The sequence below is a fragment of the Notolepis coatsorum genome (genome assembly GCF_963971535.1).
Source record: "Notolepis coatsorum genome assembly, chromosome: 14".
NCBI classification, from domain to species: Eukaryota; Metazoa; Chordata; class Actinopteri; order Aulopiformes; family Paralepididae; genus Notolepis; species Notolepis coatsorum.
Window position 1 is genome coordinate 79,387,438 of NC_140178.1, and position 16,873 is coordinate 79,404,310.

General features: G+C 46.7%; 1 protein-coding gene across 1 annotated transcript in view; it reads left to right on the plus strand.

Annotated features, from left to right (window-relative positions):
* LOC311240917 (Na(+)/H(+) exchange regulatory cofactor NHE-RF2) overlaps nucleotides 1–16,873 on the plus strand; it is a 177,775-nt gene that overhangs the window by 146,273 nt on the left and 14,629 nt on the right. Inside the window, exon 3 of the mRNA XM_084329535.1 lies at nucleotides 1,968–2,177. Within this exon, the coding sequence (XP_084185661.1) occupies nucleotides 1,968–2,177 (210 nt within the window). The remainder of the gene's footprint in view (nucleotides 1–1,967; nucleotides 2,178–16,873) is intronic.

Below are 16,873 nucleotides of genomic sequence, written 5' to 3' on the forward strand. Positions count from 1 at the left end.
TTATTGGGTTGTGTATATATATTTATTTATTGGGTTGTTGTGAGGGTATTGGTGTTGGAGGTTGTTTTGATATAATGTGTGTAGGAAACGGCAAATCAATTGATGTGTAGCACCTGTTTAGTAATGTTAATTAATTATGTGTGGCACCTGTGGACGGGGAGGAGTCCAGGTGTTCATGAGGGCTGCGTGCCCAAGGTTTGGGGTTCTTTCCCTGCATCAGTTACGCTGAAGGTGACTGAGGGAAGCGCCGTGAGTGTTTGTTAGTCTGTTTGTCTCTGTGTGGGGCTTCACCAGATAACGGTTGCAAAATGGGTAACTAGGGAAGCGCCACACAATAAGTGTTGTCTGTCATGATGACGTTATTGTGGAACGCATCTGATAGACTGCAGGTAGTATAGTATTTTTGTTATTTTGATTAAGTCATTGTTTTGGAAATGTCACCTCTGCACCGTGGATGGCCGGCAATAAAAGCAACCTCAACACCTTTGATTCCGACTACGCCATCATTTGTGTGAGTTTGGACGAGGGAGAAAAAGGACCCCGTCACATATGGTGTCAGAAGTGGGATGGCTAGTCGGAAGATTGCCTGCCTTCCAGGGCAGTGCACCGGACTGCGCTCCTGGAGACGAGAGCGTAATGGGGAGCCGAGACCTACCGCTGCTGGACGAGGGAGGAGGGCACTGCAGCCCCAGCGCCGACGGGTGGACCGGGGGAGAGCTGAAACCTACCGCCACCGGAGGGCTCTGCCGTCGCTGGATTCGCCGAGGTGTGCAGCAGGGAGGAGGTTGGAGAGGAACACCGGCTGTGCGTTCCACCGGGCCAGCATCCAATAAGGAATCGGGCACGGCCATGGCGTATCGCGGGATACCTGTCGTTTAGGTTGGCACACATCACCAACCTCCAGGAGGAGCGGGGTAATGTGACAGAGCGGCTCCGTCACTGACTCCGAGCAGCACGCACGCACACATACACACACCAAACATTCATCATTGGACTAAAATCAGATTGGAGACTGGATCAGATTGGACTGAGAACTGCAACCCCCCCCCCCTTCATTAATGTCATTATTATCATATACCTTCAGACATTATCATACACATTCATCTTATCATACATACATACATTCACTCATCATATATATATTCATATATATAATCAAACATGCATGCATATCCATTAACCTTATCATACATGCATTCATACATATTACCATACATTCATATATCCATTCATACATATATTTATTTATTGGGTTGTGTATATATATTTATTTATTGGGTTGGTGTGAGGGTATTGGTGTTGGAGGTTGTTTTGATATAATGTGTGTAGGAAACGGCAAATCAATTGATGTGTAGCACCTGTTTAGTAATGTTAATTAATTATGTGTGGCACCTGTGGACGGGGAGGAGTCCAGGTGTTCATGAGGGCTGCGTGCCCAAGGTTTGGGGTTCTTGCCCTGCATCAGTTACACTGAAGGTGACTGAGGGAAGCGCCGTGAGTGTTTGTTAGTCTGTTTGTCTCAGATTCCAGAAAATGGGCAACTAGGGAAGCGCCACACAGTAAGTGTTGTCTGTCATGATGACGTTATTGTGGAACGCATCTGATAGACTGCAGGTAGTATAGTATTTTTGTTATTTTGATTTAAGTCATTGTTTTGGAAATGTCACCTCTGCACCGTGGATGGCCGGCAATAAAAGCAACCTCAACACCTTTGATTCCGACTACGCCATCATTTGTGTGAGTTTGGACGAGGGAGAAAAAGGACCCCGTCACAGTGACATACAGGATACTGTATGCTGATTACCATTAGCTCGGCTGGGATACTGAGCCCTGTGAACACAGTGTCCTGAAAACTGTTGGCTTCACACAGTAAATGATGTACATTTCGGGGAATATTCATATTTTTTTTTATATATAAAATGTGTGTTTTACATTCAGTGTATCTCTTTCTCTCTCTCTCTACCCAGGAGGCCCTTGTCCAGGCTCAAGCCCAGCCGCGGCCCCCGGTCGACCCCTCAGAGCTCCTCCCCCGGCTGTGCCACCTGGTGCGGGCCGAGACCGGCTACGGCTTCAACCTGCACAGCGACAAGTCCAGGCCGGGACAGTACATTCGATCCCTGGACCGAAGCTCGCCCGCCGACCGTGCTGGACTGCGCCCGCAGGACAGACTCATAGAGGTGTGTGTGTGTGTGTGTGTGGTGTGTGGTGTGTGGTGTGTGTGTGTGGTTGACCCCACAGTGTATGAGACTGAAGGGAGGAATTCCATTGGAGTGATAAACGTAGGTGTTAATGAGGTGCCTGTTTAAAAATGGGGTTATAGGGGCAGGAGAGGTGGTGGAGTGCAGCTCTCTACATGGAGCTGTCATTTAAGAGAGAGACGGATAGTGTGATGGAACAGGTATGAGGTCCCTATCTGCCCCCGGTACCGGATACCCTCCCCCTGAGAGAGAGAGAGAGAGAGTGCCTGCCTGTCTGTCTGTCTGTCTGTCTGTCTGTCTGTCTGTCTGTCTGTCTGTCTGTCTGTCTGTCTGTCTGTCTGTCTGTCTGTCTGTCTGTCTGTCTGTCTGTCTGTCTGTCTGTCTGTCTGTCTGTCTGTCTGTCTGTCTGTCTGTCTGTCTGTCTGTCTGTCTGTCTGTCTGTCTGTCTGTCTGTCTGTCTGTCTGTCTGTCTGTCTGTCTGTCTGTCTGTCTGTCTGTCTGTCTGTCTGTCTGTCTGTCTGTCTGTCTGTCTGTCTGTCTGTCTGTCTGTCTGTCTGTCTGTCTGTCTGTCTGTCTGTCTGTCTGTCTGTCTGTCTGTCTGTCTGTCTGTCTGTCTGTCTGTCTGTCTGTCTGTCTGTCTGTCTGTCTGTCTGTCTGTCTGTCTGTCTGTCTGTCTGTCTGTCTGTCTGTCTGTCTGTCTGTCTGTCTGTCTGTCTGTCTGTCTGTCTGTCTGTCTGTCTGTCTGTCTGTCTGTCTGTCTGTCTGTCTGTCTGTCTGTCTGTCTGTCTGTCTGTCTGTCTGTCTGTCTGTCTGTCTGTCTGTCTGTCTGTCTGTCTGTCTGTCTGTCTGTCTGTCTGTCTGTCTGTCTGTCTGTCTGTCTGTCTGTCTGTCTGTCTGTCTGTCTGTCTGTCTGTCTGTCTGTCTGTCTGTCTGTCTGTCTGTCTGTCTGTCTGTCTGTCTGTCTGTCTGTCTGTCTGTCTGTCTGTCTGTCTGTCTGTCTGTCTGTCTGTCTGTCTGTCTGTCTGTCTGTCTGTCTGTCTGTCTGTCTGTCTGTCTGTCTGTCTGTCTGTCTGTCTGTCTGTCTGTCTGTCTGTCTGTCTGTCTGTCTGTCTGTCTGTCTGTCTGTCTGTCTGTCTGTCTGTCTGTCTGTCTGTCTGTCTGTCTGTCTGTCTGTCTGTCTGTCTGTCTGTCTGTCTGTCTGTCTGTCTGTCTGTCTGTCTGTCTGTCTGTCTGTCTGTCTGTCTGTCTGTCTGTCTGTCTGTCTGTCTGTCTGTCTGTCTGTCTGTCTGTCTGTCTGTCTGTCTGTCTGTCTGTCTGTCTGTCTGTCTGTCTGTCTGTCTGTCTGTCTGTCTGTCTGTCTGTCTGTCTGTCTGTCTGTCTGTCTGTCTGTCTGTCTGTCTGTCTGTCTGTCTGTCTGTCTGTCTGTCTGTCTGTCTGTCTGTCTGTCTGTCTGTCTGTCTGTCTGTCTGTCTGTCTGTCTGTCTGTCTGTCTGTCTGTCTGTCTGTCTGTCTGTCTGTCTGTCTGTCTGTCTGTCTGTCTGTCTGTCTGTCTGTCTGTCTGTCTGTCTGTCTGTCTGTCTGTCTGTCTGTCTGTCTGTCTGTCTGTCTGTCTGTCTGTCTGTCTGTCTGTCTGTCTGTCTGTCTGTCTGTCTGTCTGTCTGTCTGTCTGTCTGTCTGTCTGTCTGTCTGTCTGTCTGTCTGTCTGTCTGTCTGTCTGTCTGTCTGTCTGTCTGTCTGTCTGTCTGTCTGTCTGTCTGTCTGTCTGTCTGTCTGTCTGTCTGTCTGTCTGTCTGTCTGTCTGTCTGTCTGTCTGTCTGTCTGTCTGTCTGTCTGTCTGTCTGTCTGTCTGTCTGTCTGTCTGTCTGTCTGTCTGTCTGTCTGTCTGTCTGTCTGTCTGTCTGTCTGTCTGTCTGTCTGTCTGTCTGTCTGTCTGTCTGTCTGTCTGTCTGTCTGTCTGTCTGTCTGTCTGTCTGTCTGTCTGTCTGTCTGTCTGTCTGTCTGTCTGTCTGTCTGTCTGTCTGTCTGTCTGTCTGTCTGTCTGTCTGTCTGTCTGTCTGTCTGTCTGTCTGTCTGTCTGTCTGTCTGTCTGTCTGTCTGTCTGTCTGTCTGTCTGTCTGTCTGTCTGTCTGTCTGTCTGTCTGTCTGTCTGTCTGTCTGTCTGTCTGTCTGTCTGTCTGTCTGTCTGTCTGTCTGTCTGTCTGTCTGTCTGTCTGTCTGTCTGTCTGTCTGTCTGTCTGTCTGTCTGTCTGTCTGTCTGTCTGTCTGTCTGTCTGTCTGTCTGTCTGTCTGTCTGTCTGTCTGTCTGTCTGTCTGTCTGTCTGTCTGTCTGTCTGTCTGTCTGTCTGTCTGTCTGTCTGTCTGTCTGTCTGTCTGTCTGTCTGTCTGTCTGTCTGTCTGTCTGTCTGTCTGTCTGTCTGTCTGTCTGTCTGTCTGTCTGTCTGTCTGTCTGTCTGTCTGTCTGTCTGTCTGTCTGTCTGTCTGTCTGTCTGTCTGTCTGTCTGTCTGTCTGTCTGTCTGTCTGTCTGTCTGTCTGTCTGTCTGTCTGTCTGTCTGTCTGTCTGTCTGTCTGTCTGTCTGTCTGTCTGTCTGTCTGTCTGTGCGCTTCCATTCATTGTGCTAAGCTAGGCTAATGTGCAGCCAGATCGCTTTCTACTGGTATCTATCTTCTTGTCTCTCTCTGGAGAAGACGGTAAGCAAATTTTACCCAAATGTTGGCATGTTCCTTTACGGCTGGGTGATTAATCGAGTTTCAATTTCAATTACGATTTAGATTTATTGAGCGCACCCTTCCTTCACAGCGGTGCTCTCCGCCCCCCCCCCCCCCCCCCCCCCACCCACTGTCTGACCCTCCCCCCACTGACTGACCCTCCCCCCACTGTCTGACCCTCCCCCCACTGTCTGACCCTCCGTCCACATGCCACTCATGTCTCTGCACACAGGACCACATTGTCACACAAGCATCCGATCCATTAACGATCTAATACAAATGTGTATAGTGTAATTTCATGATGTCCACGTGTTTACTTACCCCCCCCCCCCCACACACACACACACACCATATACCCATATCTGATCCAATGCAGAGACATGACCTCATAACAACGTACACACATTTGACAGTGTGTAGCCCATCGGTCACGGCTGTGGGTTGGAGGGGTCTGGGAGGGCCACATGTGTGTCTGGTTTTGGGCCCCTCTGTGTAAGAATAACAGGGAGCCTTAAGAGTTATTTCTCCCTGTGTGTTTGCCTGGCGATGCAGGGGAGGCTGGTGGGGGGGGGGGGGGGGGGGGGGCAGTTATTTATCAGTCTGATAGCTGGAGACAGAGGGCAATGTAAGGGCAGACAGGGGAAAGAGAGAGAGATGAGAGGAGAAGCAGAAATAGAGAGGAGAGTCAATGAACTGTAATGTGGGCAGGCTACACAATCTAGACCTGTAATGTCACAGGTTACACACATGCATGCGCACACACACACACACACACACACACACACACACACACACACACACACACACACACACACACACAGACCTCACCGTCCTCACACATACTGGTATGGACCCCTGGCAGTTAGGGCTGGGTGATTAATTGATTTAATTGATTAATTCAAATTCATGATTCAGGACGATTTTTTCAAATAAATTGATTTCAAAATAATAATTTTACAAATATTGATGTTTGGTGAAAGTTAGATTTGCACTTTATTAATCCCAATAGGGAAATTAATTCTTGTTTGAAGATCAAGAGGCACCTTTTATTTTAAGTGAAGTTTGGTGAAAAGGTAAGTTATTGCACTATTAATCCCAATAGGGACATTCATCTTTGTTTGATCAAGAGTAACCTATATAATATATATATAAAAGGTTATAATATATATATATATATTATTTATTTTTTAAGTGAAGATTGGTGAAAGTTAGGTTTGCACTATAGGGAATTTCCAAATAGGGAAATTCATCTTGGTTTGATAATAAAAACAAAGCTTATTTGAATGTTTTCCTTGGTGTTTCTAGTTTTTAAGAGAAAGAAAGAGATTTTATTTTTAGGCCGTATCACCCAGCCCTACTGGCAGTGTTTCATTGCCACAGCACACACTCCTGTCAGAGCCACATATTCATTCCCATGACCTCTGACCCCTATGGCTGTACATCAGGGCCTAACTAGGCCAAGCAGGGCCAGACTGGGGTCAGACAGGAGTAGGGTAAATCACAGGTTATATACTGTGTAGAGGCCGGCTAAATGATTACATTATTGTACATTTTGTACACAAACGACTGCAGGAGCAACCACGATGACAGGCAAATACTGAAGTTTGCAGATGCCACTGTTTTAATCAGTCTGCTTCAGGATAGAGAGGTTGGTCGTGGGCCCATCGTGGACAACTTTATAGAATGGTGTGACAACCACTTCCTGAAGTTAAACGTGACTAAAACTAAAGAGATGGACATTGACCATCCATCCCAACCATAAGTAAGGGCTCGCCTGTTGAGAAGGTTGATCACTACAAGTACCTAGGAACAGTAGTTGACAACAAGTTAAACCACAATCAGAATACATCTGCAATCTGCAAAAAAAAAAGGTCTGCAGAGACTCTACTTCCTGCGCAAACTAAACACTTTTAATGTGGACAAAACACTTATTATTTTTTTTTTTATCCACTTTTTCTCCCACTTTTCCATATTTTTCTCCCATCCCAATTTCGTATCATCCAATTCAACCCTCCCCTGTCACGGATGCTGTTTCTTGCCTCCCACAAGCCGGCTGCAATGTGGACTAAGTCATACATAGCACAAGTCCCCTCCGGTACTTGAGGTAACAGCAGTCGCATCTTTTCACCTGCGCAGCTCGATCTCTCAGTGGCGAGGAGTAACGCGTGGGAGGCTCACGCTGCCCCCGACACTTCCTGATTCTACTGCGCAGGCGCACCAACCGACCTGTAGGAGTCGCTGTCCACAACGCCCGATCCCCACCCATCAGTTTCCCACCCCCTAATACGGCCAATGTGTATTAGTACGGACGACCAGCTAAACTGAAAGCAAATGTGGAGCGCTGGGCTCGAACTGACGAGCCCAGCGTCTCCAGCATTTCGTGGCGAGTGCCTTGCCCACTACGCCACGTAGCCGCCCAGACAAAACACTTATTGTTTTGTTTTACAAATATTTTGTTGAGTCCATTTTAACGTTTTGTATTGTCTCCTGGTATGGCATTGATTGATTGATTGAAAACTTTATTAACAGATTGCAGAATGGGTACAGTACAGTACAGCTCAATACATACAATTGTTAAGGGGATGCAGACCAGAGAAAGACTTTCGTCTTGTTTACATCAGGGTCCCCCATTTTCAATTCATCGTAACATATGTGACATACATGACATACCGATAGACAGTACTGCTACATCTATACATTTATGACATACCAGATTTGCAATTACAGTACTGTTTGTGATACAAAAAGAGTCCAGAAAGAAAAGAGTATATACATTAGACGTAGAAACTGTACATTGGATTGGGTAGGTGGGGGTGGGGGGGGACTGTACATTGGAGGTGGATGGGTGGGTGGGGGGGGGGGGGTTGGGTAGGAGGGGTGGGTGGGGGACACTGTACACCTGTACAAACAAACACTGTACATTGGATTATTGACAATACCATACTTGGTAATTTACTGTACATTGGAGGGGGTTGTGTTCGGACATTTACAGGGGCCAGTTTCGAGTTGCAGTCTCCCTTAGGTGTTTTTTGAGAGTGTTTTTGAAAGTGGGTAGTGATTCACATTCCTTTACAGCTTTGGGTAGGGCGTTCCACATTGATGTGGCATAATTGCGAAACGTGTTTAGTCCCTTGTTTGAGCCGAATCTGGGTTTAACATGATTTGTGGAGCTCCCTCTGGTGTTGTGATCGTGGTATTCACTGACCTTTGGGAAGTATTTTGTCATGTACATGGGTACCTTGGTCGTGTAGTGTATCTTGTAGACCAGGCCCATTGCAAGTTGCTGTACTCTGTCGTCTACTCTAAGCCATCCTAGGTTGTCAAAGTGGGCAGGGGTGAGGTGGGTTCTAGGAGTAAGGTCAAGCAGTAGTCTGACCAGTTTGTTTTGAGATGTTTGTAATTTTGTTTTTAGCGCCTTTGAGGTGCTTTGGTACCATGAGGTGCAAGCATAGTCGTAGTACCCTTGAATGAGTGCTCCTGCTAGAGTCTTCAGGGTATTCTTGTTTACCAGTGAGGAGATCCGGTACAAGAATCGAGTTCGTTGGTTGACTTTTTTTATTACATTGGTTGCCATTTTGTCACAGGAAAGATTTGCCTCTAGGATGGAACCCAGGTAGGTAATATCTTCTTTCCTTGTGACAATATTGTCACCCACTGTAACTGAGAAGCCGTCGGTCTTGCTGAGTTTGTTATTTGAACCGAAGAGAATGGACTCTGTTTTGCCCATGTGTAATGATAGTTTGTTATCAGCGAGCCATATGCAGATTTTGCCTAGTTCTGAGCTGAGGGTTTTTTCAACCTGTAACTTGTTCTTGTCAGAGACCAGCAGGGCTGAGTCGTCCGCAAACAGGAACAAGTTGCAGTCACAAGCTGACGACATGTAATTTGCATAAATTAGGAACAGTAGCGGACCTAGTATGCTTCCTTGTGGAACACCACAGCTTACTGTGAGGGGGGGGGATAGGGTACCGTTTACCTCCACCATCTGCTCTCTCCCCTCCAGGTAGGATTGCATCCAGCTCACTGATAGACTATCAAAACCAATTGCTTTTAGCTTGTCAATCAGAATGGTGTGATTGACAGTGTCGAAGGCCTTTTGTAGGTCCAGCATGACCATGCCGCAGTATTTGCCCGCGTCCACCTCTTGTTTGATGTGGTCGTTTAAATAGAGAAGGCATGTGTCAGTGGAGTGGGATGTTCTGAAGCCAGATTGGAATTCGTAGATTAGATTTTTTTCCGCAAGGTATTTTTCGACCTGTTCGTATACAATTTTTTCCATGACTTTCGAGATGGAGGTAAGGATAGAAACAGGGCGGTAGTTGCCTGGGTCTAATTTACTGCCTTTTTTGTGCAGAGGGGTCACTCTTGCAATTTTGAAGTCCTTGGGGACGTGTCCCTGTTTTATGGAGAGGTTTATTATGTGTGTGATGACTGGGGTGATGGCGGCTGCTGAGTCTCTGAGGAATTTGGAGGGGATGTTGTCATGGCCAGTGGCCTTATTGGGTTGGAGGGCGCTCAGTTTTTTGAGTACCTCATCTGTTGTTACCATTTCCAGTTTGAAGTCGTCTTTGTGGACCCCTAGGTTCTTGTAGTATGCTACTATGTGTTCTACCCCATAATGCCCTGAGTGGGAGGGTAGTTCGTTTACCAGTGTTGTGGCTATGTTTGTGAAGAAACTATTTAAGTAATTGGCTACATCCAGCTTTTCTGTGATGAGCGTGTTGTCTGTCTTTATGTTTATGTTTGAGAATCTGGTTTTAAGTTTTTTACTGCAGCCTAGTTGGTTATTGAGTAATTTCCAAAGTTCACATGGTTTGTTTTTGTTTTCCTCGGTTTTGTCATTGATGAAATTTTTTTTTGCTGTTTTGATCATGGAGTTTACATCATTTCTTAGTCTGTTTCTTTCCAGTTTGAGTTCAGTCACGTGGGCTTGGAGTTCACTGCTCGTGCTTATGGTAAGCTTTGACTGACCTGTCAATACAGAACAAAAACAGTCTGGCCAACATAGTCAAGATGTCCAGCAAGATAATTGGGACCCAGCAGCTTTCCTTGACAGACTTTTATAAGAGACAAATTCTGCGGAAGGCTCAGACGATCTTAGACAGCTCTGACCATCCTCTCTTGGAGGAGTTTCTCCCCCTCCCCTCTGGCAGGATATATAGGCTCCCCAGGCTAAAGGGCAACAGATTAAAATGTTCGTACATCCCCAGGGCACTAAATTTCCCCTTGAGGGACAATAAAGTCTGAACTGAACTGAACTGAACTGAAATTGAACAGCATTCATGAGAGCCAAGGTTCCATGACATTCCATCAAGACTGGGTTGGATCCACACCAGGCTTAATCCGGGTTGAAAAGCTACATTGTAGCCAGGCCAGCAACATATTTCATCCATATTATCACCGCTGAAAGACTCCTACTGGAATAGTATTTTTTCTTTTATGAAACCTTCGAAAACCCATAATGGAATTCCAAACGTGAATGGTCTTTAATCTGAAATATAGGTTGGATGTCATAATTCCTGAAAAGATGGAGATATGAGCTGTGAGCTTTCCCAGCAGCAGTATGGGGGAGAGCGATAGCAAAGGAATATTATACCGCTTATGCTTCAGTGTTAACCCTTTCACTACCACACTAGCAAAGGGTTAACCCTTTCACTACCACACTATACCGTCTGTAGGGTGGTAGTCAAAGGTTAACCTTCTGTAGTGTGGTAGTGAAATGGTTAAACCTTCATCAGAACATGAAACACACAAACACATCATCATCATTATCCATGTGAAATTTAAGTGGCCTCACAGTTCATACAGGGTAGTACTTGTTTTGGCATTGTGAGGTCTGGTGGTCTTAGCCAGTGCAGCAGACTGTGTGTGTGTGGTGGTGGTGTTGCTATACCCTCTCATATGGGCCATAAGGACCTGGCAGCACACTGGGCATCATGGGCTGAAGGTGTTGATATTCCAGTCAGCAGGAGGCTAGTGAGAGTGTACGGGAACATCCTGCAGCTGACTGCTGATGGCAATAACAGCCACCTCCCTGTCCCCCTACACAGATCTGTAAATAGATGGACACACACAGACACACACACATGATCGTAAATATGGGAACAATATACTCTACCGTTGTCAAATGGGATGGAAAAACGATTCCATCTGGTTCCCAGATACTATGTATATCCAAACAACATATAGAGTTGCTCCGTAGATCATATGCAGGGGGAACTGCTGACCCCTTTCGATAAATACTTGGCTGTCAGTCTGCAGTGTGTTATGAACCATGATAACATCATTTCCATGGTTGTTGGTTAGTATTTATTTAGTTAGTATTTCAGAAAGGAGAAAACATTTGATCTTAATTGTAAGCACTTTTTTGTCAGTCTTCTTGTTGATCATACAAATAAATAATAACAATAATGTATAATAATAATAATAATAATAATAATAATAATAATAATAATAATAATAATAATAATAATAATAATAATAATAATAATAATAATAATAATAATAATAATAATAATAAAGTGCTAATACATTGTTGATGGAGCTATGCAAGGTGTGTTTCAATGTATTTCAATAATCATAACATGTTCATGCGAAGTTCAAGTTTTCAAGGATGTAATCAGTATCACTGAAAAAGTTATGGTATTAGGCTGAATGTACAGTTAAAGTCGTTGTGCTGCTATGAATGTCTGGCCGGGTTTACCACAGTGCATTAGTTGTGTTTTGACAGGACAAAGTGAGAAGGATTTCTAGTGAAGATTAGATGTAGATTGGACAGTAAGTGTGTGTGTGTGTGTGTGTGTGTGCATGCATGCATGCGTTGTTTAAATTGGCTGCAACAGCAATGTCTCAACTCCCACTGGGTTGGTTGGACACCATGTGTGTGTGTGAGTGTAGTTTTGTATGTAGGTTGTGTGTGTGAGTGTAGTTGTGTGTGTGTGTGTGGATAATTGCAGCCTGTCCATCAACAGCTCATTGAAGAGGTGAAGACCCATGACAGCCCCCCCCCTCTCTTCTTCTTCTCTCACCATGACAGCCCCCCCTCTCTCTTCTTCTTCTCTCACCATGACAGCCCCCCCCCCCTCTCGCATCTTCTTCTTCTCTCACCATGACAGCCCCCCCCCCCTCTCGCATCTTCTTCTTCTCTCACCATGACAGCCCCCCCCCTCTCTCTCATCTTCTTCTTCTCTCACCATGACAGCCCCCCCTCTCTCTCATCTTCTTCTTCTTCTCTCACCATGACAGCCCCCCCCTCTCTCATCATCTTCTTCTTCTCTCACCATGACAGCCCCCCCTCTCTCTCATCTTCTTCTTCTCTCACCATGACAGCCCCCCCCCCTCTCTCTCATCTTCTTCTTCTCTCACCATGACAGCCCCCCCCCCTCTCTCATCTTCTTCTTCTCTCACCATGACACCCCCCCCCTCTCATCTTCTTCTTCTCTCACCATGACACCCCCCCCCCCTCTCTCATCTTCTTCTTCTCTCACCATGACAGCCCCCCCCCTCTCTCTCATCTTCTTCTTCTCTCACCATGACACCCCCCCCTCTCATCTTCTTCTTCTCTCACCATGACACCCCCCCCCCTCTCTCATCTTCTTCTTCTCTCACCATGACAGCCCCCCCCCTCTCTCATCTTCTTCTTCTCTCACCATGGCAGCCCCCCCCCCTCTCATCTTCTTCTTCTCTCACCATGACACCCCCCCCCCTCTCATCTTCTTCTTCTCTCACCATGACAGCCCCCCCCTCTCTCTCATCTTCTTCTTCTCTCACCATGACAGCCCCCCCCATCTCTCTCATCTTCTTCTTCTCTCACCATGACAGCCCCCCCCCCCTCTCATCTTCTTCTTCTCTCACCATGACAGCCCCCCCTCTCTCTCTCTTCTTCTTCTCTCACCATGACAGCCCCCCCCCATCTCTCTCTTCTTCTTCTCTCACCATGACAGCCCCCCCCTCTCTCATCATCTTCTTCTTCTCTCACCATGACAGCCCCCCCTCTCTCTCATCTTCTTCTTCTCTCACCATGACAGCCCCCCCTCTCTCTCATCTTCTTCTTCTCTCACCATGACAGCCCCCCCCCCTCTCTCTTCTTCTTCTCTCACCATGACAGCCCCCCCCTCTCTCTTCTTCTTCTCTCACCATGACAGCCCCCCCTCTCTCATCATCTTCTTCTTCTCTCACCATGACAGCCCCCCCTCTCTCTCATCTTCTTCTTCTTCTCTCACCATGACAGCCCCCCCCCTCTCTCATCATCTTCTTCTTCTCTCACCATGACAGCCCCCCCTCTCTCTCATCTTCTTCTTCTCTCACCATGACAGCCCCCCCCCTCTCTCTCATCTTCTTCTTCTCTCACCATGACAGCCCCCCCCCTCTCTCATCTTCTTCTTCTCTCACCATGACACCCCCCCCCTCTCTCATCTTCTTCTTCTCTCACCATGACACCCCCCCCCCCTCTCTCATCTTCTTCTTCTCTCACCATGACAGCCCCCCCCTCTCTCTCATCTTCTTCTTCTCTCACCATGACAGCCCCCCCTCTCTCTCATCTTCTTCTTCTCTCACCATGACAGCCCCCCCCCTCTCTCTCATCTTCTTCTTCTCTCACCATGACACCCCCCCCCCCCTCTCATCTTCTTCTTCTCTCACCATGACAGCCCCCCCTCTCTCTCATCTTCTTCTTCTCTCACCATGACAGCCCCCCCCCATCTCTCTCATCTTCTTCTTCTCTCACCATGACAGCCCCCCCCTCTCTCTCATCTTCTTCTTCTCTCACCATGACAGCCCCCCCTCTCTCTCATCTTCTTCTTCTCTCACCATGACAGCCCCCCCCCTCTCTCTCATCTTCTTCTTCTCTCACCATGACACCCCCCCCCCCTCTCATCTTCTTCTTCTCTCACCATGACAGCCCCCCCTCTCTCTCATCTTCTTCTTCTCTCACCATGACAGCCCCCCCTCTCTCTCATCTTCTTCTTCTTTCACCATGACAGCCCCCCCCTCTCTCATCTTCTTCTTCTCTCACCATGACAGCCCCCCCCTCTCTCATCTTCTTCTTCTCTCACCATGACAGCCCCCCCCTCTCTCATCTTCTTCTTCTCTCACCATGACAGCCCCCCCCTCTCTCTCATCTTCTTCTTCTTTCACCATGACAGCCCCCCCCTCTCTCTCATCTTCTTCTTCTCTCACCATGACAGCCCCCCCCTCTCTCTCATCTTCTTCTTCTCTCACCATGACAGCCCCCCCCCCTCTATCTTCTTCTTCTCTCACCATGACAGCCCCCCCATCTCTCTCTTCTTCTTCTCTCACCATGACAGCCCCCCCCCCCCCCTCTCTCTTCTTCTTCTCTCACCATGACAGCCCCCCTCTCTCTCTCTTCTTCTTCTCTCACCATGACAGCCCCCCCCTCTCTCTCATCTTCTTCTTCTCTCACCATGACAGCCCCCCCCCTCTCTCTCATCATCGTCTTCTTCTCTCACCATGACAGCCCCCCCCCCTCTCTCTCATCTTCTTCTTCTCTCACCATGACAGCCCCCCCCCTCTCTCATCTTCTTCTTCTCTCACCATGACAGCCCCCCCTCTCTCTTCTTCTTCTCTCACCATGACAGCCCCCCCCCTCTCTCTTCTTCTTCTCTCACCATGACAGCCCCCCCTCTCTCTTCTTCTTCTCTCACCATGACAGCCCCCCCTCTCTCTTCTTCTTCTCTCACCATGACAGCCCCCCCCCTCTCTCTTCTTCTTCTCTCACCATGACAGCCCCCCCTCTCTCTTCTTCTTCTCTCACCATGACAGCCCCCCCCCTCTCTCTTCTTCTTCTCTCACCATGACAGCCCCCCCCCCTCTCTCTTCTTCTTCTCTGACCATGACAGCCCCCCCTCTCTCTTCTTCTTCTCTCACCATGACAGCCCCCCCTCTCTCTTCTTCTTCTCTCACCATGACAGCCCCCCCTCTCTCTTCTTCTTCTCTCACCATGCTCCATTACACTCCAGCAGCTTGTCTAGTAGGGGTGTAACCATAGATATCTATAGAACACTAGATAGCTTAAGGCGTCACTGAACCGCCACCATCTTGCTCCAGTTAGCCTTGAGTGAGAGTGAGTGAGCTGCACAGACAAAAATACTCATAACTCGCTGAAATATTGACGGATTTACAAACGGGTTGGTTTGCTATAAACATCAAAGATGTAGTTATGATACTGCATACTTAAAAAAAAAAATTTAAAGATGTTTTTTTTTTTTACAAACCGCTTGAATCATAGCCACGTTAATAATTCTTGTAATAAACCAAACCGTTTGTAAATCCGTCAATATTTCAGCGAGTTATGAGTATTTTTGTCTGTGCAGCTCACTCACTCTCACTCAAGGCTAACTGGAGCAAGATGGCGGCGGTTCAGTGACGTCGCTCTCCATTGGCCGGCAGCGCGGGCAAGCTATCTAGTGTTCTATATATATCTATGGGTGTAACGGTACACAAAATCCACGGTTCGGTACGTACCTCGGTTTTGAAGTCACGGTTCGGTATTTTTTCGGTACAGTGTATTTCCCAAAAGTTTTCAATTAACCTTTTTATTTTTTTTTACTAATATAATAATAGCATAATAATGCAAGGAAACCGTTTCAAAGTGCAATAAACCTTTATTTAACATTGGAAGACATTGGAATATCCTAAATTAAAAAAATGCTCAGTTTGATTGTTTATTATAAAACAAACTGAAACTGGAAACAAGCCCTCTGTCTGGCTTTTTGTGTCATCCTTTTAACATGTACATGTATTATTAATGTAGTTGCGGTACCATGTACAAAATGTTAGTATGAGGAAAAAACTGTGGAAACGTAATAAATAAAAAGGCAGTGTTCCAAATAAACACCAAAATATATACTATCTCTATTGGAATGGAGACTTCAGCACAGGATAAACTAGGGATGGGCAAAAATAATCCAGATCGATTGATCACATGATGTACTCGAGTACTCGTGGAGGAAAACGCTGTACAAAATAAACGTCTTTTCCGGTGTTTTAGACTTTTATTTTGAAGCCCACCGACCGGAGCTTTTCCGGTGTTTTAGACTTTTATTTTGAAGCCCACCGACCGGAGCGGAAGTATTGTTGTTATTATCCTAGCTGCCTAGCAGAACGTATTGAGCCGACAACTTGTCTCGTCCGGTTCTGTGTTTTTGAGCTAATGATAAAACAAATGTTGATTGTTGGTGAACAACTAACTTTAGGTTAGTTTTAACATTAGCTACTAACGTTAGATGCAGCTACTACAGGCAATCAACGATGAGGAGGAAGCGTGAAAGCCGTATAGAATAGCCCTGTGTGCGTACTTAGGCACGACTCGAAACTACCTGTTATAATAAATTAATTCATGTTTAACTTGCCCCCGTGTCCAGTCCTTTGACTAGCCCCACCCGTTCATTGTAAACAATGATGCATGTAATTGTTATAACGTTATTGTGTGTTGTAGGCAGCTATGCTATACATTGTATTTCGTTTGTTAGCTATTTAGCTAATATTGAATAGCATCAACGACGCTAGATCTTTAATCTTTATTTAGCAGTCCAGTTTCTCCGGGCAGTAGCGAGTAACTACTTGGGTCTAAAAATAGCTAGCCTACACTACAAAAAAAGGTTCCATACCGTTGCAATCGCTCGGTGCACAGCCCGTACTGTACCGGAGGACCACATTGAGGCGGTACGTATCCGCGTACCGTTACACCCCTATTGTCTAGTAGTATCACTAGCTAGCTTTGTACAGGCTGGTGTGGTTAGAGTGAAGCGGTTTTGGCAGGGAACACTAGCAGACACCGGTACTGAACAATACCATACCTACCATATCTGTGGCCGGCCTGATTATGTTCAGTTCTAAACCTCTAGGAGACCAGACAGATCCAATGCCTCATTCATGAAGCGATATAAGAACAGATTTCGTTCTTAACTAGCATTTTCTCTTATTTTGTTCTTACCTGGGATTCAGCATT